Source organism: Chaetodon trifascialis, chromosome 12, assembly GCF_039877785.1.
Source record: "Chaetodon trifascialis isolate fChaTrf1 chromosome 12, fChaTrf1.hap1, whole genome shotgun sequence".
Lineage (NCBI taxonomy): Eukaryota > Metazoa > Chordata > Actinopteri > Chaetodontiformes > Chaetodontidae > Chaetodon > Chaetodon trifascialis.
In genome coordinates, this window is record NC_092067.1 from 12,044,374 (window position 1) to 12,068,719 (window position 24,346).

General features: G+C 43.3%; 1 protein-coding gene across 1 annotated transcript; it reads right to left on the minus strand.

The window, feature by feature from the left end:
* Positions 1-829: 829 nt before the first annotated feature.
* On the minus strand, positions 830-19,930 carry cckbrb (cholecystokinin B receptor b). The gene is made up of 5 exons (XM_070976083.1): positions 19,452-19,930; positions 10,553-10,804; positions 8,168-8,429; positions 6,911-7,038; positions 830-1,603 (listed from the first exon to the last, which is right to left on the minus strand). Exons 1-5 carry the CDS (start codon positions 19,606-19,608, stop codon positions 1,062-1,064), a joined length of 1,341 nt encoding a protein of 446 aa, XP_070832184.1. The 5' UTR covers positions 19,609-19,930; the 3' UTR covers positions 830-1,061.
* Positions 19,931-24,346: the final 4,416 nt, after the last annotated feature.

The window sequence follows — 24,346 nt, forward strand, 5'->3', positions numbered from 1 at the left end:
TGCTTGTATCTCCAGCAATATGCAGTACTGTCTGTTGTACTCAGGGGAGTTCTTATAATATTGATAAATAGTCCACCACAAAAAGTGCTGGATGCTTATCTGCAAGTTTTGTACTGCCCTCAAACTACAGGCCCGAATATGAGAAGCAAACATAATTCAAAGTCACCCTTATCTCATTTGCTACTGTGTTCACCCGCAAGGACACAATGCAATCATTGCAACATACATGTAAAAACACAGAGTTGGCTAGCATCACAGTTTACCACCACAACACAAGGCATCACCACTGCCCATCTAAGCTGTTTATACCACCGAAGCATTTTCTGGAGTCATGGAGCCACGTACAAATGACAACCCACTCATTCATCAGTTCCTACATGGGGGAAACTCCTGTCTTCTGTGGAGGATTTTCACTTTTTCTAAAAGATTCCTTGAGTCTTTAAACTCCACTTCCCTCAGGTTACACTAAACCTGTGATTACGGTCTCTGTGATAAATGAGGCAAATCAGTAGACAAACGTAGTATTTAGAACCAGGCACTTAGTCCACAAGGCATCACCATCATTAACACAGATAAACGTTAACAACTGACAGGGAAATATAAAACACAGTTTAAAATTGACATAGCAAATGGTCCTACTTTAGCTACATAATGACTGCTACGTTATCAAACTGCTCCCCTCACATTACATACAGCCCACCACGACTCACATCCTCTGCACCGCTCACAAATACACACATGCCACCCTTTCTAAGCAAAAAAACATGCCTCAGTCCATTGTGATAAGCGATAACCATATGCTCTGTTTTTGTTTTCTTTTTTGCTTTTTCAATATAGCTATGGAGGTATTTACAATGTAAGACTGGGTTTCATTACATAATGCCTACATGAGTTAACTCACAGTCATGGGTGAAGCTTCTATACTGCTACACTATGTGGCCTGTTTTTCCACTCCGCATTACTGTCCCTATGAGCACAGATTTGGCCTAAAGACAAAGGATGTGGGGTGCTGTGTTGCCGTAGAAACTGTGTCTTCTGGATTGCGCCAGCATCCCTCTACCTCAGCAGGTTCCCATGGTGCTGACTGTCGTGTAGCTGAACTTGGACATGGACGCTCCCGTTGCCATAACGTCCTCCTCGTTGTCCCGCAGCCCACGACGGCGATGGCGATGGCAAGGCGCAGCACAGCAGGAAAACGTGGCAAGCAGCGCTTTGCGGAAACGCATGTTCATGAAGCAGTAAATAATTGGGTTGACACAGGCAGATGTGTAGCACAACAAATGGATAAAAGCGATAGGCGCCCCTGAGAGGGCATGTTTGGCAGAGATGTCATCAAAAGCCCGCCAGGTGTTGGCACAGTACAGTGGCATCCAGCAGAGAAAGAATAGGACAACAATGACCACCAGCATGCGGATTACTCGCTTCTTGGCTTCCAGCTTGGCCTCAGACGTGTTGCTGCGTGGTCTCTCCGCCTTGACTGCCCTGCTGGATGCAGCCATGGTGGACATCTCCATCGAGTGTGGTCGCTGGACGACATTAACGTAGCAACCATCTCCATCATCGCTGCCAGTAGACACAGTGGAGGTCAGTCCATTCTTCACATCTATATGGAAGAGCAGAGTAAAATAGACGAGTATTTCTGTGAAACAATATAAGAAAAGTACACACTTCATTGTTGTATTTAAAATAGTAAATTGAAAATTGAATTGATCCCCTAATATGTGAGGAATGTTGTTTTTGTCTTCAGGTGACACTCGTGAAAACCCAATTATGGATATCATATTCATCCATCCATCCATCCATTATCTTCCGCTTATCCGGGGCCGGGTTGCGGGGGGAGCAGTCTGAGCAGGGACGCCCAGACTTCCCTCTCCCCGGACACTTCCTCCAACTCTTCCGGGGGGATCCCGAGGCGTTCCCAGGCCAGCCGAGTGACGTAGTCACCCCAGCGTGTCCTGGGTCTTCCCCGGGGCCTCCTCCCGGTGGGACATGCCTGGAACACCTCCCTAGGGAGGCGTCCAGGGGGCATCCGATAGAGATGCCCAAGCCACCTCAGCTGACTCCTCTCGATGCGGAGGAGCAGCGACTCTACTCTGAGCTCCTCCCGGGTGACAGAGCTCCTCACCCTATCTCTAAGGGAGCGCTCCGCCACCCTGCGGAGGAAACTCATTTCAGCCGCTTGTATCCGGGACCTCGTTCTTTCGGTCATGACCCAAAGTTCATGACCATAGGTGAGGGTAGGAACGTAGATTGACCGGTAAATCGAGAGCTTCGCCTTTCGGCTCAGCTCCTTCTTTACCACGACAGACCGATACAGCGACCGCATTACTGCAGCCGCTGCACCGATCCGCCTGTCAATCTCACGTTCCATCCTTCCCTCACTCGTGAACAGGATCCCAAGATACTTAAACTCCTCCACTTGAGGCAGGAACTCTCCTCCAACCTGAAGGGAGCAAGCCACCTTTTTCCGGTCGAGAACCATGGCCTCGGACTTGGAGGTGCTAACTCTCATCCCAGCTGCTTCACACTCGGCTGCGAACCGCCCCAGCGCATGCTGAAGGTCCTGGCTCGAGGAAGCCAACAAGACAACATCATCCGCGAAAAGCAGAGACGAAATCTGCCGGCCCCCGAACCGAACCCCCTCCGGCCCCTGGCTGCGCCTAGAAATCCTGTCCATAAAAATGATGAACAGAACCGGTGACATAGGGCAGCCCTGCCGGAGTCCAACATGCACTGGGAACAGGTCCGACTTACTGCCGGCAATGCGGACCAAGCTCCTGCTCCGGTTGTACAGGGACTGTACAGCCCTCAACAGAGGGCCTCCAACCCCATACTCCTGGAGCACCTCCCACAGAATGACGCGAGGGACACGGTCGAATGCCTTCTCCAAGTCCACGAAGCACATGTGGACTGTTTGGGCAAGCTCCCATGAACCCTCAAGCACCCTGTGGAGGGTATAGAGCTGGTCCAGTGTTCCACGGCCAGGACGAAAACCGCATTGTTCCTCTTGAATCCGGGGTTCGACTATCGGCCGGATTCTCCTCTCCAGTACCCTGGAATAGACTTTACCAGGGAGGCTGAGGAGTGTGATCCCCCGATAGTTGGAACACACCCTCCGGTCCCCCTTTTTAAAAAGAGGGACCACCACCCCAGTCTGCCAGTCCAGAGGCACTGTCCCCGTCTGCCACGCGATGCTGCAGAGGCGTGTCAACCAAGACAGTCCTACAACATCCAGAGACTTGAGGTACTCAGGGCGGATCTCATCCACCCCCGGCGCTTTGCCACCGAGGAGCTTGCGAACTGCCTCAGTGACTTCAGCCCCGGTGATGAATGAATCGACCTCCAAGTCCCCAGTCTCTGCTTCCTCTACGGAAGACATGACAGAGGGATTGAGGAGATCCTCGAAGTATTCCTTCCACCGCCCGACAATATCCCCAGTCGAGGTCAACAGCTCCCCACCTCCACTGTAAACAGTGTTGACAGAAAGCTGCTTCCCCCTCCTGAGGCGCCGAACGGTTTGCCAGAATTTCCTCGAGGCCAACCGGTAGTCCTCCTCCATGGCCTCCCCGAACTCCTCCCAGACCCGAGTTTTTGCTTCTACAACCGCCCGAGCTGCCGCACGCTTGGTCTGCCGGTACCCATCAGCTGCCTCAGGAGTCCTATGAGCCAACCAGGCCCGATAGGACTCCTTCTTCAGCTTGACGGCATCCCTTACTTCCGGTGTCCACCACCGGGTTCGGGGGTTGCCGCCACGACAGGCACCGCCGACTTTACGGCCACAGCTATGGACGGCTGCATCAACAATGGAAGTGGAGAACATGGTCCATTCGGACTCAATGTCTCCAACCTCCCTCGGGATCTGGTTGAAGCTCTCCCGGAGGTGGGAGTTGAAAACTTCCCTGACAGCGGGTTCCGCCAGACGTTCCCAACAGACCCTCACGGTACGTTTGGGTCTGCCAAGTCTGTCCCGCTTCTTCCCCTGCCAGCGAATCCAACTCACCACCAGGTGGTGATCAGTTGACAGCTCAGCCCCTCTCTTTACCCGAGTGTCCAAGACATACCGCCGAAGGTCAGATGATACGACTACAAAGTCGATCATTGACCTCCGGCCTAGGGCGTCCTGGTGCCACGTGCACTGATGGACACCCTTATGCTCGAACATGGTGTTCGTTATGGACAAACTGTGACTAGCACAGAAATCCAATAACAGAACACCACTCGGGTTCAGATCGGGGAGGCCGTTCCTCCCAATCACTCCCCTCCAGGTGTCACTGTCGCTGCCCACGTGAGCATTGAAGTCTCCCAGCAGAACAATGGAGTCCCCGGTTGGAGCACTTTCCAGTACCCCTCCCAGGGACTCCAAGAAGGCCGGGTACTCTACGCTACTGTTCGGCCCGTAGGCCGAAACAATAGTGAGAGACCTATCCCCAACCCGAAGGCGCAGGGAAGCGACCCTCTCGCTCAGCGGGGAGAACTCCAACACATGGCGGCTGAGCTGGGGGGCTATAAGCAAGCCCACACCAGCTCGCCGCCTCTCACCGCGGGCAACTCCAGAGTAGAAGAGAGTCCAGCCTCTCTCAAGGAGTTGGGTTCCCGAGCCCAGACTGTGCGTGGAGGTGAGCCCGACTATCTCTAGCCGGTACCGCTCAACCTCCCGCACTAGCTCAGGCTCTTTCCCCCACAGTGAGGTGACATTCCATGTCCCCATAGCCAGAGTCGTTGTCCAGGATTTGGGTCGTCGGGGCCCCCGCCCACGACTGCTACCCATTCCACATAGCACCGGCCCCTTCTGATCCTTCCTGCGGGTGGTGGGCCTACGGGAAGGCGGATATCATATTCAATTTCTGCCATATTCTGCCAATAAATGCCCTTAAATCTTACACTTTGGTCCTTTAAGGGACAGATACACAAGTCTAAATACAGCAGATACTAAGTCTTGTTTTGAGTATCAATATTAATATAATTCGGACTGATATTGAAAAATGGTACAAGAAATGTCTAATGTTTGCACACTGATTTATTCCTCTCATACATCATGACACAACATGATATGACATTAGCTGCTTTAAGAATGAAAAGCTGGAATCTGTATCATTATTGTTGATTTTGTCCCTGGTATTACTGTACTTGGTATTGGAACATATAAGATATATGAAATATGGCCAAACAATATTGGTTTTGGAAAGACATGTGTTTTTTGAGACTTTTACCTGACTTACTGGCTCCAGTTATTTATTCAATTCTACTAGAGTATTTTTCATACATTTGATTAATATTTCTGCCACTGGGTTAATAAAAATTGACCAGTCAAATCGTGTGCCGCTGCTCATTTCTGCCACGACTCTGTCATAACGCAGACACCCGTCTACAGATTTTATTTTGAGTGAAGCATAGCTCTTAAAGAGCAGCAGCTCACCTTAATGGAAAGCAAACTGGCAATTGTTGCCGAGCCACAGTAATCATCCATCAGAGGATATTGAAATTTATTGATAAAATCTAATGATCCAGCAAAGGACAAAGGACAACATACACGGACTACATTAATAAGAGCCCGAAGGCAAGCAAATACAAACATGACTGGTGCTGTAGAGATAAACCACTCCTAAATTATTAAATCAAACACATTTTCCAGTTATTTTAGAAGTTCATTATCTGACCCCCCCCCCCCCGCCACATTTCTGTTTGTTTTTTTACCTCATGCTCTATGTCTCTCAAGCTCTTTTTTTTTTATGGACAACCTCGTTCTCTCTGAGACCAAGCAGATGGTGATGTCCAGGCCCACAGCTGCCAGCCAATTCATCCTCTATGCCCACAGAAGGTTATGTTTCACTTAATCTGCTCACATTACAATGATTGTAGCGCTAATGAAATCGTCATTAAAGTGAACTTCCTCATTGTGCGCATAAATCACGTGAAAGAAATGTAAATGCTGCCTTTAGAGCCTGGTTGGCAGGTGGTGTATAGTGCAACTGCAATCAAAGCATCATTAAAGTGAAATCTGGAACTCTGCTTCATCAGACACATTTTTATGTTTATAGTACGTCCACATTATAGCAAGCCAATAAACTACTGGACTGAATTGGTCAGAAAAAAGCAGTGCTGTGTTTGAAAAGGTCAGGTCCAGTTTTTTTCCCTCTGGAAACTTCAGTCTTTTGAGGTCACTAGAAAACTTTTAGATCAGAATTCGTTTTATGGATTCATTAAAAAATATGGTGCTTTTAAAGGTTTGACTTCTGTTGAGAAGCTGCTGAGATGCTGAGATCAGAGGTTATTTGTGAGAGATGTGATACCTGCTTGTTTCCAGACATAACGGGTTGGACAATTGTTTGTTTGACAACATTTGTTATTTTTTCAAGGCTTCATTTCACATTTATTGTATTGGCCCAATTTTCAGGTGCATGACTTATGATGAGAATTGTATTCATTAATTGATAGACAGCGTCCTCCTGGAACATGTGTTAGCTTGTGTGTCTGATGTTGTGACAGCATGTCTTTCATACATTGTCTCATCTGTGTCTTTTTTGTTATTTGTCACTGTGCATGGGTGACCAAACTCCCCTCTGGAGATTAATGAAGCTATTTATTGACCTAAGTTCATCTAATTATTACAATATTTATGTGTACAATACCTGCAGGAGCCCAAGATACTCTTAATAAGTCTTACATTCCTAAATACTTTCTTCATCCCTCTACATCCCTTCCTTCCTCTAAGGTGGAGTTATTAGGTGAAATACATGGGATCATATTCAGTTCACATGTTGGCACACATGTTATAATACTTCCTAAATTGAGTCACTTCTAACATGTTGCTGTACTTTTGTGTATTTCATTATTCACGACGGCTCCCCCTTGGAGAGCATGACCCAGCTATTTTCTTCTTATCGTCCACCTGTAGTGTACATGGTCTCACCAGTAGAGTCTTTTTTGTGGCCCATCTCAAAGTGGATGCCTCTGTAAAGTTCCCTGGAGATCAGCCCATAGGCCACAATCATCACCAACCCTGGGATCGCAAACAGCACAAGCAGTAGCAGAATGTACCTGAAAGATACATGAGAGAGGTTAATATCTTGATGTCCATGCGTAAGGATAATGGTGCATGCAGGCACTCATGTAGCCCCAGTTTGTGTATTGATGTGTTACCTTTACCTGTACAGAGCCAAGCATTATTTTTTAAGAAAACGAAATATCAGTTGATTTTGTAGTTGATAATTTACTCCTTCATGTTTTTCAAAGATTGCTGGGATTTTATTTTTGTGGAAAAAAACAATGCTTTTCTCTGTGAATCAGATTCTTATGGTAAAACACGAGAAACACAAACTGCGTCTAGCACCCATGCACAGATTTACACACCTATGAGCAAGCCTGAGGTCAAATAAAGACAGAATTAAACACAAAAGCACAAAACAGAATTTTCAGCTGTGCACAAATACACACAAAGTTGACTGAAAATACCCCAAAGCCTGTTCCATCCAAAGCCCAAAACACAAAGCACATGGAAACATCCGTCTGGTCTCTTCATCTGCCCGAAAGTTTCCACGAAAACACCAAATATACAGAAAGTGAGAGCTGCTAAAAACAGGCTCCAGGTCCAAACATGGAAGTAAATTAGGTGTTGCAGTGTAGCGTGCCTTGTTGAAAGCACACACACAGACACGCACACATCAGACACAGTTCATCTAAAGTTTATTTGATACAAAACAGCATATGTTCCAGACGGCAAGCACCGGGAGAGTATAGATAAATGGACGATCTGACTGCAAGTTTTATGTTAAGCTGCGTTTTATGTGCTGCTGTGTGCTCAGTTACCCTGGAAATTTAAGTGACGATACTTAGTCACGGAAAAGAAAACAGCTGGTTTATATCTCCAGTTAAATTTACAACTGCACCAGTGTTTTTTGAATTGGATTATCTGTTACTGTAAGAGGAAACCCCTTTTCTCATTATAACAGGATAATGCCATTACAACAGGAAACACGTACAGTGTGTTAAAACAAGCAATAGATCCAGTTAAAGCCTAAAGAGATGACACTGTATTTCTACACACTAAGGGATCTGAGTACTTCTTCCGCCTGTGGCTGGGGTTTGCATACCCACTGTCCAAAGGTTGACATGTTTTTTAGGAAACTCTGCCTTTAAAGAACACACCACTTAATACCCAAACACTCACCAGGTCTGCTCTGCCGTGGCGACCGGCCACTTGTGGCGACACTGGTGAGCAGTGGTGTTGTCGGGACGCTGAAAAGTCTCCAGGTTACTGATGATTGGATAGGGGATCATGATGATGAAGGCCAGCACCCATGTAGCAGCAATCACCCGATAGGCATGGGACCGGGTCTGCCACACCCGTGACTTCAGGGGGTTACATATGGCGCTGTAGCGCTCAATTGCTATGGCAACCAGGCTAAATGTGGAGATGCTCACTGATATGCCTGCAGGAAAACAAAAGAGATTATTTTAAAGTAAACATGAGACTGCCTGCTGTCAGATATCGTTTGATGAATGAAAAGTTATTACCGCTCTGGGCTCAGAATAGAGTTTGGCCATGTAATAAAAAGCAACAAAAACATGTTTGTTGATGTGCATGTAATATCTGTAATAATAACAGAGAACAAAATGCATTACTCTGAGGAGATGTATTTGTGAATGAATATAGTGCAAGGCGGGGAGACGGGGATGTTATCTGGGTCTGGGTCTAGAAGAAATCATGTTTAGCTCGACCACTGATGTGATCTGCCATCTCCCCCCTGACACGGCAAGACGGGAAATTACTCTTTACCTCTCTTACCCATGTCCTCAGTGAGAACACAAACTGTGTGTGTGTGTGTGTGTGTGTGTGTGTGTGTGTGTGTGTGTGTGTGTGTGTGTGTGTGTGTGTGTGTGTGTGTGTGTGTGTGTGTGTGTGTGTGTGTGTGAGAGAGAGAGAGAGAGAGAGAGAGAGAGATCCCTTTGAAGCAATCAGCCAACAGTCTCTCCCCTGGTTTTGTCCACTTTTCCTCAGTGAATCATGACGTTGCTCTCATTCATTCAAAGACCATGTGCTTTATTTAATCCACCTTTTTCCACAGTGTTTCTCTACACTTTCTTTTGTCTTTAACTTTCATTCATTCATTTTGTTGTTTGTCTGTTGTATTTCTTACTTCATTTTTATGCACAACCTCATGAGCTCTACATTTATTGAGCTTAGCTTAGCTTAGCACAAAGACTTAAAACAAGAGGAAATAACTAGCTCCAGGAAGCAGGCGCATCATCCCCCTCAAGAACACATCATGTCCTTTTAACACGTGGCCATTTATACAAATATGACAAGCATCATATCATATGATAATTAATAAAACATGCTGTCGGTTCATATGTTTTGCTACCAGGCAAACAGTATCACCCAATCATAGACATACAAGTGTTTTAGGCAGCCTTTGTTTTTTGCATTAGTATTGTTAACTTGCTCAGCTCTAGGTTCATATTTCTGTATCTGATGCCGTATCCTAGTGGTTAAGGAGGATTAGCTCTATCAGCAGGATCCTCATCACTGCTGGGAGTCATTTAGAGCCCCCTTAAACAGCACAGCCTTTTCCACCAAATCTGACTGTGTAATCTTTTGAATGGTACATTCTTTGATGTTAAGTGTCTCTGCCTGAAATGAGTTTTAGATGACAGGTTTTGTTACCTTCCAGAGCCAGGCTAACTGTTTCCCCTATTTCTAGTGTTTTGCTAAGATAATCTAACAAACAGCCAACTGTAGCTTCATATTTGCCGTACAGACATGAGAGTGGTATTGATCTTCTAATCTAATCAAGAAAATGAATTTGTATTTACCAAATGTCAAACTAGGCTCAGTAAAGGGCCTGTAAGATGTACTCATTACCTAGAGGCATGAATATCCCATTGATGTGAACTAGGAGAATGACCCCTTACTCACATAAAGTGAATATTAGAGGCCCCACTGAGATTCTACGACCTCCCACAAATTGGGGGGGATAATGAAAATGGTCTGTGGATGTGATACTGTTCAACGGTAATCAATACCTTTTGTAAAGTGGTGGACTGGAGGTCACAGAACTTGTTAACTTTCTGATTGCTACTTGTTTCCAAGGATTTTGCAGCTCGGGTGCACAATTAAGATTAAGTCAATATAGAAGCTGCATCTGAAGTAAAATAATGGGCTGCGAAGTGCCAGCGACTGTGTTTTTTTTCCCCTTGTTCATTTTCTATTGGATGCCAGTCAATCACATCTCAAGGCAATGTGGGATTAGCCTGAGAAACAGACGGAAATGTAATTTTGTTTCTATTTAAATCAGACAAAAAATTACATTGTGGGCAGCTTTGGCAGATTCAGCTTTGTCAGGTTTGAAGAAGTGCTATAATGGGATAGCAGGTGATGCAAGTAGGGTGACAGTATGAGATAAAGGAAGGAGGCAAGACATTTTTTCTATCACACTATGTAGGTGATCATCTTTATTCTAGCCACTACTTTTCACCTTAAGATTTTATCACCTTTTCTTGCCTTCCCATCACAAGCTAACCCCCCTTCCCTCACCACGGCGCCCTCTCTTACCCATGAGGTAGGACACTATCTTGCACATGGCGGCCCCAAAGATGAAGTCCTTCAGGATGCTGGGGATGAGAGTGAAGGGCATGCAGAAGACAGCCATCATGAGGTCGCTGACAGCGAGCGACAGTAGGAAGGTGTTGGTCACTGTGCGCATGCGCTTATTGACCGTCAGCACCACAATGATCAGCAGGTTGCCAATTACACTGAGGAAGAAGATGAGTGAGTAGAGCAGGATCCGCAGTGTGTGGTCCCCATCTAGTACAGAAAGAAACAGCAGTAGAGGAGTATGTTACAGTGTGAATGTGTTTGCTCTAATGAACCAATTCGTCTCTTCTGTTTTACACGGTGATCAATATGATCATGCTGTTTTTATTGATGCTAACAGCCTGAAGTTCCTAATTTTATTTCAAGTTGACATTTTCTCATGTTGATGGCTGGTGGTACACCTGGTGGGTTCCACAGTTAACACACAATCTGTGGCCTGCATGCAAATGACAAGCAAATCTATTCCCAAATGTATTTAATCTGAAGAACTTCTGGATAGGATGCACAGTGAGAGGGAAGATTAAACGAATATTTACATTATTGTAAATCCATACATTAATACACTGTGTGCTGAACACAAAGTGTGCTCATAGATCAATATATCAACACTTTCTCAAAAAATATTACAGTAGCTAACAGCTTTCAGCCAGTGGTGGAAAGTAACTAAGTTCTATCACTTCATGTTGAGGTACTTTTACTTGACTTGAGTATTTCAGTTTTATGCTACTTGCTATGTCTACTGCTTTAGATTTCACAGGGACATACAGTATACTCCACTACATTCATATGACAGCTGGAGGTAATACAGATTAAGATATTATAAACAAAACACACAATATGAAGCAAAATATGATGCTACAGATTAAACTATCCAACAGTTTACTATAGCAGTAACAGTAACAGTAGTTGCCTTATGATCCTTCTCCAGCAGCTGGAACATTAAATGCTGTTTGCATGTTAAATCATCAGTAATAGTATTCTAGTATGATACATATATATAATCGACCATTTTGCTATTCTATTTCACATTTGTGCTTTTCTTCAGAGTATTGCTATTTGGTTAAAATGCATGAGAACTTCTTCCACCACTGCTTTTAGCTTGTACAAACACACTCCACCATAACCATTTACTATTAATTAGCCCCATGTTTTCGGTCCTTTGAGGCCATTTGCACTAATTTGTCTGCTGTGCATCACATTTATGTACCAACATTAATACTTCCCTTAATGTTGCACCCTCCATCTTCAATACAAACACTGGAACGTATGAAATACTGTAGCCTTGCAGCCCAAAGCTTGTCTGTGCCGTCAGCCATCAGCGGCTTCACTGGATCATATCCTGTAAAAGTCCATGTCTGCTGCTCTCCCTGTTATCTTCACCTCACCCCCTGCTTAGACACAACACCTTTTAACGGGCAACCTACTGTGTCTGTATTCTGGGGATTACAGAGGCGCCCATGTGTGCCACATCCGCAGGACACAAATCACATCACACTCATAAGCCCAAACTTCATTGACACAGTTGCAGAGGCATGTGCAACCAAACACACTCAAGCCTTAATCCCCTGAAAATACACCATGAACAGTTCCTCAAAGGCACTGGTAAATTACATGACTGAAATCTTAAATACATCTAGAGAGAGTCTGCTCCTTGCAAAGCACCAACCAAATGTGTTGATATCTCTCTTTCTTCCTGTCTTTTCTTTTCGCTCACTGCATTCCCATTTCTATGAGGCTATTTTCATAGCGTGTCCTCATCTTTCAGGCGTCTCTCCTTGATCCTTACCCTTTTCCATCTCAGGAGTCTTCTGCATTTTGCATTCTTTGCTTTATTTGTTTGTCCATTTCCTCTCCTTCCACTCTCGGTTAAAGCAGAAAGCTTAGAACAGCTCTAAAATGGCTATGTGCACGAAGCCAGCCACACACCTACATGACTCATAAAGACATTTTTCATTATGTCAAAACGCCTGAAAAAAATCGCTCCTCATTTTGTGCAATGGGAAGTAAGAATCAAGCTTTTACCACAGGCCATCTGAATACTTTTATTTTTTAATAATCAGAGAGTAATTACTCCATCATTGATTGATTCATGTTCTCTAGCTGATCAGTGCCCTCAAGGTCATTCTTCAAGTGATCACACCTCTCTGACTCTCACCTCACAAATGATATTAAAAACACAACACTTAATACCCTTATGTCCCTTGGCCTGTGTCACATCTGTTTAAAGTAATCCTGACTTATTGATTTATGGTAATCCACCTGGGATGTAAATATAGGAATTGTGCACAAATGGCTGGGGAATTAAATCTGAGCTCCTCTCATCTCCCTGTTTATCCACAAACAGAGCTACGTTCAGGTACGGGCAGTAAAAATCAGTACACTGCTGAACAAGAGGTGGCGTGGAGCAGAAACATCGAGGATGGGATTTGGCTTCTCCAAATCCATATGGGCAGATATGTGGTTCATATAAGAAAGTAGGATAACAACATGTCACTTAATTGATATAATTCTCTTGTATCCACCCAGCCACTCCGACATGTTTCTGGATAACTTGCAGGCTTAGTGATGGATTCAGGCTCAGCTTGCTCAGCACAAAGGAAGTCTGTCTACCGCCGTCTCGCTTTCATCTCTCTCTATCAGAAACACACACACACAGTCTCCCCATCTAATGACATGAAGCTTCACCATCTGTCTCACACACTCCTATGCAATTAAAAAGCAGTAACCTTTAATATGGTGGAAACTGCTCTGCTGACAGAACATCAGGGGTTCTTCAGCAGAGCGGGCTCGCAAATGGCAGCAACTAAAAGTGTTTAATTTTGTGCTTGTGCACATAGATCTGCATGAGCGTAATGAAAATGTGCAGACAGATGATTGGTTAGAAAGATAAACCAACACTCTTTCCTTTATTACTCTCTCTCTCTTGCCTAATGAAATATGTTACTCTGGCTTCTGTCTAATCGAAGCCAATTAGCTTTCTTCTGTGCTCGCTGGCTGTGTAGGAAACACTGATACTGCCCTCAGCACATTTACACAGTTCCTTCAGGCTAGTGTTTCCTGCTGCTCATGTGAGTATTAATAACCTTGCTCACCAAAGCTTCACCTGCTCTCACTGGCCAGTGCAAAACATAATCAACAAATATGTCGGCAGCAATATCCACAGGCTTCTTCCTTTAAAGTGGAAGTGGACACAAATAATCAAAAGATTTTCTCAAAACTTACAATCAATTGCACGTTCACACATATTCACAATAGCAAAAGAGAATGAAAGAGACTGGGATGAGGTTTGATGTCGATATGATCAATATTGTTATAATAACGATGGATATTCAATTACAAAAAAAATTAAAATCAAGAAATGTTTAATACAGAAGCTATTGAATATAAGGTATGAGACAAAGTGGAAGAGGTTGCTTCCGCTGTCTTCTTCCTGGATGTTCTTGTAATGTTCTTCGTCTTCATCATTGTCGTCTCTGCACAGCATGAAACACGGCTAATGCTAGCTGACATGGAAGAACAATTACAACTTGGCCAAATGAAACTAATTTCTGCAGACCTCTCTCCATTTTTCTCTCATGTGACTAAGATGACTCGTGTTGTTTCTGGTTTTCAACATTCTTCTTCTTCTCCTCTGTTTATTATAGCCATGCTTAATGTAGCTGATTAACGCCAACTTCTGACAGAACTATGCTTTGTGTAACTAAAACATTTACGGCTTAAGTTGTGATGATATCAGTACCGTAGCCAACCTGCTGCTACAGGGCCAAACCAAACAGCTCTTCTTCATTTCTGCCACATTATTTCATTCTCATTACAGCATTATCACCGCTGTTTCTGCCACACCACAATGACACCAGAGGCCTAATGCAAGCTTTAGAAAGCACCATGATGTCGTTACAGTAAAATGCTCCGTGAATGCAATATATAAAACACTGAAGCTACACAGCTACAACTTTATGGGGAAAATTAAGCAATTACAGAAACCAGCACTGCCCGTTTGGCAATGTTCAGTTTCCACTCAGCTCCACCAATTATTTGGAGAGCTATTTTCAGTTTAAAGAGCCAAATGACAGAAGGGCAGCCTGGAGCACTGGAGGTGTGGGGAGCTGGTCTCATGAGAGTGTGTGCAGTGCCCACCAGCCATGTTTGACCACTGGCTCTGGCACATAGTCTGCTCTGTGTTTACTGACTGGAGGCGCTGTGAGCAGGTGAGCAGGTCGCAGGGGAAATCACGTTGTTGCAGCTTCCAGACGTTTTCTACTTGCAATCATCAAACATAATCTTGGCATGTCGGAGAATACTGATTCATATTGTCTTGGTTCGGTTTATCTGGTATTTATATCTTAATAGAGTGCATTGCCATCACATGCTGTCTCAGTAACGTATCTGTACTTGGTTACTTCACATACATAGAGGGTGTTTATTGTGTACATTTAAATCACACGTTTTATACCAATTAATTCAATTGTGCAAATGCAAACTCCATTAAAACTTTACTTGCTAATTTTACCATCAATCTGAGGTTGGATATGGAAGGCTGCTGAATAGCTTTTCTGCCAACAATAACATTAAAATAATAAAATGTTAACTGCAGTGGCAGAGGCTATTATTAGATATGCAGTGAAATAGTGGATGAATTAATTATGAGGTTCATACTCCATCCATGAATATTTAAGGTTTCATCTACTTCTCTCAGACATTATATTGACTATGAATTACTCTCCCACTCTCTGTCTAATACATATGCAGTGCGTGTCACTTTTTCTACCAAAGCTGGCCCTCGTGTCACCGCACCTATCAGTGAAAAGCCAGCTCTGCTCCTATAAGACCGAGGTATTGGTAAATGTCACAGCTAGTGGCTAATCCAGCATGGTAAATGTCATCTAAGCCTTGTCACTAAGCCAAACACTTGATGGAGGCACTGAAGGAAACCACTTTTTGTTGACTACCGCTCCTAAGCCTCAGGGCCCCTGGTCACAGAGGTTGGACTACAAAATAACATGTTGGTTGCTTGGCTCACAGTTCAGGCATGTATTAAACACCTCAGCACTCAACAGGCAGTGAGATGAGAGGGCGTGAGTGGTGGAGTTAGTGAAATATGCACAAGCAGGAGAGATGGAGCTCTGAGAGAAGTGCTGGGAGAGAAGAGGGAAGTGAAAATCAGAGGAGGGTTTTTTTGTTGTTGTTGTTGTTGTGAGGAATGATGAACTGGCAGTGACTGAGTTGTCTTTAAATATAGAAACATTCACTTGTGTCTTGCAAAGGGAGCAAGGTGTGACAGTCTTCCCTGTCAAACCATTTGACATGAAGTATTCAGAGAGTCTGCGGGTTTTTCTTCCAAATCACAACTGGGCTGCATCCAATATAACATTTTGAAATGTGCAGTGATTTGTTTCCTGGTGTTGGACAGCGTTTGGTTTGTTTGGTCCCGTTCAGCAGCTGTGTCAGGAGTAGATGCCAGCATCAAGTGAAAATCTTACAAAACAAGTGGTGTATCTGAACACTTCAATGCTTCACGAATCTATCATTAACCAATGGGGGGCATTTTGCTCCATTAAAAGGGTACTCGAGATATTATGTGCTGCATTTCCATAAAAATTGGGGGAAGTGCTAGACGGATTTAAAAAAGGACGCAGGCTTTCCTTTAATAAATTGTAGTCTCAGAGCCCGAGTCTGGTGAAATCTTCACAAAGCTCCTCTGCAGCCACAGAGGGTATTATACGACTGTTTCACTGGCTGAGTTATACTCCCAGTGAATAACAAACTCATATGGATGTATATAAATGAATGGAGTTCCCCTTTAAACAAGAAATTAAAGCTTTTCTCTTTTAAATTTATCAAGACAGAAAAATACATTAAATGCATACGTTTCAGTGACTGGCCTCCCAAGATAAATGGCAAGGGCCCTGAAACAACGTATGTTTACACTCAAGTGGAAAAGCCCTCGAGCAGCCAGACTTTTTCCCTCGGAGGGCCAAAAGTGAAACTTAATTGTAGGTTCTGCTCCAAAAGCAAACACCTCTTGTATTGTTAAGATGCAAAATGGTATTAGGATCCCAGTTTACCTTAACTGACTGACTTCTTGTGTCACTCTGCTCACTGTGCTCAGATTATGAAACATAATCAATAGTTAGGGATAAATAAATCAGCATTAATTGTATTGTATTAATTGTATATTATTATCTTGATGGATGGATGGATGGATGGATGGATGGATGGATGGATGGATGGATGGATGAGGCAACAAAACATCAGACTTTAACACGGTTGACAGCTGATTGTTTCCTAGTGACAGCATGGCCATGATTGTTCCCTAACCTGAGCCACATGATTATTATTGTAACCATGACAACAAAGTTCTCTGAACCTTAATTTTATATATTTTAAGAATGACTACAATTGTTCCTTAAGAAAGTTACCCTTACCTTAATGAGGTACTTATTTTAACACAAACCACAATCTCTGCTTAGACTGAACTAAGTGTTTTTTTGCAAAAATCTAACCAAACCTTAACCACAGCTTCATGGCATCACAACATCATTTATTTTCAACACTGATAACAGTTTTGGAGAGAATACTTCTATGTATGAATTAGTGAAATGCCTTTAGTAAGAAAGAAAACCTGTACCCTGTGTGGTCCATGGAAAATGCCTGCAACTGAGAGGGAATCTAATGGTAACACAACTCAGTCAGTCAGAGTGATGGACAGAGAGAGGAGACGAGACGAATGAGCAAACATGGCCAAGAAGTAATCAAATTCTGGAGTGACAGAGTGAGTAATGATGGGCACAGCAGCTGTGCGGGGTCAGACATTATGATTTTTTCTCTTGAGAAGATGGGTGTGTGGTCGTGTAATCAGTGGGAATGCTAAACAGAGAGAAATAAGGCGGCAAAAAGCCAAACTGAAGAGAAGCGATAATCTGTGAGTGACACAGCGTGGGGGCGAAATAACTTAATGGTGCAGTATAAAAATGCATGTAGCTCCCGACATCAGACAGGAGACACAGCTTGTCAGATGTGGCCTCAGCAGGTTTGTAATTTGCAATGTTCTGATTTAGCTCTCTGTAATAGGTCATACACATTGCTGGGTACTTAAAACTATTAGTGGTGCAGGGAATATTCGTGTCCTTACTACTAATACCACACTAATACTAATACCACACTGTAAGAATTCTCCATTACAACTAAAGGCCCTCCATTGAACATTGATGCATTCAAATGTCTTGTTTTGTCTGACAAACAGTCCAAATATCAAAATTATTCAGTTTACTGCAATTTGAGACAAATTATCACATTTGAAAGCTGAAACCATGAAATCTTTCAGTCATTTTTGCATTGAAAATGGCTTAAAAGATAAATCCGGAATCAAAACAGCCCAATCAACTATTTGATTAAGTCGCTAATCGTTCAATGGCTCAGATTTTAGATACTCTGTACTTTTTTTATAATGCGTCATCATTTTAAAAGTTGTTCATATGTGTGTAAAATCTTAATTTGTAAAGCCACTAATATCTGGAGCTGAGATGTAGTGCAGTACGCATATGTATGAAATGTCATGAAAAAACTACAGATACCTGACATTTGCACTAAAGTACTTGAGTAAATGTACTTAGTTACATTCCACCACTGTAAATACAGGTGTAGAAGATGTACAGTAATTGTGGGGATGACTGAAGAAGGAATTACAGTGTGTATCAACAGTAAAGAAGCTAATGTCTCTCACTTATTGTGTTGAGCTGCAACACTCAGCAGCATAATGAAGGCGCTCAGTCTCTGCAGTCTTACACACACACCTCATCAATGCATGGAAACACTGACAAACAGCCGGTGAGGGATGGAGATGGATGAAAATAGCAAGTGGTGATTGATAAAAAAAAAAAAGGAGCAGGTGGAGATTGAGACTGAGAGGAAATTGCCAGAGTGATGACGCACTTAATGTTCTTTATTGTTCACAAGTACGAGTCAAGTCAGTTTTAATGATGTAGCCCAAAATCACAAGTTTGCCTCAGAGGCATTTCAAATCTGTGCAACATACAACAAGCAGATACATCTTTAAGCCCTCACTCTGGATAAAGTACTCGGAAATGTTTGTGAAATAGAAATAGATATTAAATATAATAAAAGCAGGAAGCAGCAGCGTGACCATGCAGAACAGTCCAGATATGGAGCCAGGTGACCTTTTTTTATTGAATATATCCCCCATGTGGACAGGATTCCTGACTATGACACACTTTCTCTCTTTGTGCCCTCTGATCCCTATTTCACTGCATTTTCATTGAACCTCCCCTAAAATAAAGGAAAACAGATCATACCTGTTAAGCTTGACTGTGAAAAACCGAGTCTGGCACATCAGGATGTCACACTCCAGAACATTTCTCCTCTGTCGTGCAGAGGTGCCAAACTGATTTACAGATTTACAGAGGCTGTTTCAGTTTATAGCCCTCATATGCTGTAAAGGCCTATGGTCGTCATTAATGGTGTTGCTTTTTAAAGTTGTTTTTTACTTATGAGCCAAAAGTTGCACAAAATCTTCTTCATCTAGTTATTTGAAGGGAATGACAACCATAAAGTCAGTTCACCATCCTTTCAGTTCAGCTGCCTTTCAGCCTACACCTCAATACGCCTTCAGTGACAGCCCAGCGTTAAATGTGGCCATCTAACAGGAAAGCTACATTTCGTTTTCTTGCATCCCAGCTGAGTTTGGTCTCCGTGTGATTCACCAGATGGAGAGTTGAGTCAAATCAACGCCACATGAAAAAGGCTGCTAGACAGACACTGGCGACAAAGAACGGTCATTGTTACGCCCTTCTGATGAACCTCTGGGTGATAATGTGGGGTTATTTGTGTGCCCGCTCACCTTTCACTCGCTGAGGTATGAGGACTGTGGAAACGTTGCCGTAGGTGATGTTTGTTGTCTCCAAGCTCCCGTTCCCGGTTCCGCTTTGTAGTGCATCAGTCTGCGCTCCGACGCACTCAGGGGACGTAGATGTCTCATTTCGCGCACAAAGGTCCATGTTTCTGATCTGATGTTGTCTCGGCGCTTACAAAAAGTTGGATTCACACCTGTCAATTTGCGTCTGAGCCTCTAATGTGGTCAAATAACTGGACTCTGCATCCATATTCCGTCACACTTGAGACTTGCCTCGGTCTTAAAGAGCAAACAAATGATTGGAGAAAAAAAAAGAAAGAAAAAATCAAAAAACAGTAGTTTGTTTCTTTTTCCCTTTTTCCCGCCTTTACTGTGACTGTGTCTCACTTGGCGTCGCACACGTTGATCAATGATCTGTGCGCACCAGGAATGAAGCGCGGCGCACTGGTGCGCTTTGTCAAATGAACCGCATGGAGAGAGCGAGTGAGCAGAGTAAAGTGGAGGACTAATGTCATATAGGGTGTGTGTGTGTGTGTGTGTGTGTGTGTGTGTGTGTGTGTGTGTGTGTGTGTGTGTGTGTGTGTGTGTGTGTGTGTGTGTGTGTGTGTGTGTGTGTGTCAGTCATTGGTCTGTTTCATGCTTAAATTATTGATTAATCGTACAAATCAGACCACACGACGGTCTCTCCTAGCGCACAGATTTAAAACCATAGAATGAAAAATATCATATTCCCTGTATGAGACTGTGCGGGTTGAAAGAATATTATTAAATATAAACCAAAGGCGTAAAAGAAGAAACAGACAGCATTGTGAGGGTTAAAAGTAATTAAGGAGTTTAATAAGCAGCAAGTTCATGTGTTGGTTTCTTGGAGTGATAACCTCATTTATTATCCTAACTGAGTCCAAATAAGCCATCATACTGTCATACACAGGCCTAACACGATATCTTCAGATTCAGAGTGACAAAGATAGCCTCGGGTCTGCTGTACAACGGCAGCTCGACTCAAATAAATGAGACTGGGGAGAAATCAGAGACAAGACTTGAGTTCATGATTCACTGTGTGCAGCCATTTTCATCGTTCTGTCAGACAGACAGTTTGGTTTGCAAATTAGGTTAATAAACTTTACTTATAGAGCACTTTTCTTAACAAGGTTACTGGGTGCTTTACAGAAAAATAAAACTGATAACATCAATTAGGTGCGGGACAGTTATTTAATGATTTTATGAAGAAGCTTGTTTGAAGAGGGCTGTGCGCCCTCAGCTTGTGTGACGCATGTTTTCTTCTGTTGTTTTCCCCCACAGTCCGTGAGCGTGAGTAGCTGTCTGTCTCTGTGTGTCAGCCTGGCGACCTGTCGGGGATGCAACCCGCCTCTCACCCAATATTTAGCTAATGCATGGATGACCTCATGCCCCTCATGACTAAAAGCGCCTGTTGTGGTTTTACATGCGCACCGCCGCCCTCATGTGGTCTGAGAATGCCAGAGAACCTTCTGTCTTTGCCAGGCGGGTGAAGGATCAGCATGTTGTTGTAGCGCTCTGAATTGAAAAAAGAAGAAGAAAATACGATGTTAAACTCTTGTCTCAGTCTTTTGCAAGAGCATAGACTTAAGGACTTATATCTTGCTTATCATAATCAAGATCATGATCATTACCCCTCCTCTGGATGAAACTACATGAATCCTATGATATTAATGTGATGGTTCTTCCTCATCCTCTTTGTGTGTTTCAACCTGCTGCCCACCCTCTGGCTGCAGTGCTTGTAAAAATGTCATCTGCAGGCAGTTGTTCATTATGGAGGCTCTGTGTGAGCGAGAGCATCCATACACCAACAGTCAAGGCTGCTTTCTTTGACCACAGCCGTTCTCTAACTTTAGCCAAGAAGTAAACCAGGTAAGAAAAAGCTCATAAGAATCCTTTTCGTAGTGGTCAGTAGGCTATGTGTTTGGAGGGCTCTAAAACAAAATGTGGTCCTGATGTTAGGAACACCAAATCAGGGTCATGTGTCCTTTTAGAAGGAAATCACAAACTCTCCGTCACTGCAACTTCTCACTCTCTCACTTGCTTTCATTTTCTTCTTAGCTGACTTTGGACAGCCATAATAATTCTAAACCTTAACTGTGATTTCCAGAACCTCATTTTTGACTCCACAGTTTGATGATGATTAAATTCTGTCTTGAAATTACACAGTGTGTCTAATAGCATTTGTTAAAGGCTGGTGAGTCCTAATTATTATGATGAAACAAATCCTTTTTTGAAAATCATCATTCATTTCATCAAGCCTTAAGATATTAAAATAATGTTCTTTAGTCGTGCGCCACCGTGCTGTGTTCAGACTAGAGATGAGCCTTAAATGTAATATGTGCCTTGGGCCTGGACAGGTAACATGCTTGTTTTTCCAAGGCGATGGAGAGGCTGTCTCTTCTGTGCCACCTGTACATTTGGGAGGTAAAAATGTCACTGCTTTCTGAGGCATGTTATTGCTGTGGATAACGGGGAACATCAGCTTGGCCTTTGAACGCTTAAACGTCTCCCACAGAAAAAAAAGGGGGTGGGGGGGTGGGGGGTGGTGGTGGGTGGCATTGTGTGGAGCAGCCCACCTCTAATCTTTCTCCTGGTCTAATTAGCCAGCTCAGGCAGGTCATGTGCAGAGCCACTTACCCCAGATAAACAAGCCACGTGAGGATGCCAATCAAGATGAAGAGAGCGACTAGTACTCCCAGTTGAGTGCAGTAATCACAAACTGGCATGACATGTTGATTACTGATGCTCCACTGCAGATGAAGACAGGTTGGAGATAATCACTCCTGGGGTGGCACTTTACAGCTCATGTCTGTATCTGCTGCTGCTACAGTATATGCATTCTCTGGTGCTGTTACTGTAAACACCACTGAGATTGGGTTCCAGAGCAAATGAGCAGCTGCAGCTCTGGAGGATTCATCAATCCAGGCATTCAGGGTCATGGAAATACGTGAGGTGATGACTGAGGGTAATGGATAGTGAATGTGCAGCCGAGCTGAACAGAATTTCTGTCTCCTTCCACTCACTTCATCTCCCCTCCGGGTGAGGCTCCTGCACCTCTGGGATCGATTGTTCAAATATGACTGCAGGCTGGTAGTGAGTGTGTGGCTTCAGGGTCTGTGGTGTGTGTGTGTGTGTGTGTGTGTGTGTGTGTGTATTGTCATAGGGACGGTCAGCGCATCAGAAGACATAAGTGCATCGTCTGAAGGTACATACACCCGTATCTGAGTGTCTGTGTGTACCAGCAGGAGACTGACGCCCCCCAACCCTCCACAGGTTCTGCCATTTTCTGCTGTTGTTCTCAGTTTGTGGCAGACAGACCTGCGCCAACATGTTTTTCACCTGACTGCTGTGTGAAAACAAACATGTTGACCGAACTACGAGGAGAGTAATGAATTTTACTCAGTTTGCTCTTTTCTAAGCCTTTTACCTCAATATGCAAATAATTCACAGCTTTCAAATCCTGAAATGTTCACGATTTGAAGATGCAATTTATAAATTTTTCAATTTTTACATCAACTTAATAATTCATATCATGTTGAAAGTAAAAGGTTTCTTGAGTAGCCAAAGCTGTCATGATATAACATATGATGAGTTTATGATGACAGTTTGAGGCCCAATGGTAGCACCATATGTCAACTGCAACATTTAAATGATGTTTAAAGCATCAATATTTTCACACTCAATTTGTAATTATACACAGTGGGTACTTCTATTTCTGATGCTTCTAATGGCTGCAAGTAGAGACCCAAATACTGCATCATTCAGTATCTCAAAATTGTAAATAAAAGCACAGCGTGTTAAAAATCATTTACATTTTTCTTTTGTCATAAAAACCATGTTCTGTGTATCTGTGACACCTAAACAAACATTCCCTTCCTTATAAAGCACTTACAAAGCCTTTTAGTCAGTGCTTTGAAACCTGCATTAGTGCACTGTTGTTTTTTTCCTCCTCTTTTTGGCTCACTGCCACCCTTCACAGAGTATTACTGCTACAAATAGGAATGTATATCGACAGATATCCATTACCATCCTCTATAGTCTGCAGAAATGTGTATCAAGTCTCCATGCTGATGCTTTACAGTCATACAGAAGCGGTGATATTAATAATATAGGATCCCTCGCATTAAACATACAGCACTCCACCTTTAAAACTGCAATAGTAGATTTTTTAGGCCACTTGGGTTCAGTGTAGTCAATGTTGTGTTTAACAACAAGCTGTGAACAGACCTTTAAAGCTGAAATGGTGATTTCGTTAGCTAACAGTTGCTTATTTACACACCCAGCAGCTACAACACCAACATTTCCATTCTTGCTGTGTTTTTTAGTCAGTGTAAGTCCATTTTTTGCTGTCTTTTAGCTCTGTTTTTGGTTTCTACCAGCTCCCAATGTAAATGTTTAGCTGCTACAGTAAATACTCCACTATGTTCACCAACAAAGAAACTAACCCTAGTTTCCTAGTACCTACCTTGGCAGGTAGTGCACAGTGTGTTTTTAGAGCTTTTTTGCTGAAGCGGCTGCCTGCTGCGGCTAAAAACATTGCTATGATAGCAGTGAGAGTGAACCAAAATAACGTTGTGAGCTGCACAGCTAAAAACATGGGCTAAAATTTCAGATATGGAGCTGCAAATTCAGTTGATAACTTTCTCTATATTCATCACTATGAGCAACAATCTGAATGTATTCAAATCCAAAGAGGATTTGACCCAACAACAACAACAATATGACACACTGCATAGAGTTTTAGGCCCCAATGCAAACAGTAAGTACAGATTGAGTGCTTATATTTGGCACTGAAGTACATTACTGCTGGCACTCGTATATGGACTCCATTATACTCCCGTATTTTTCTGTTGTAATATACT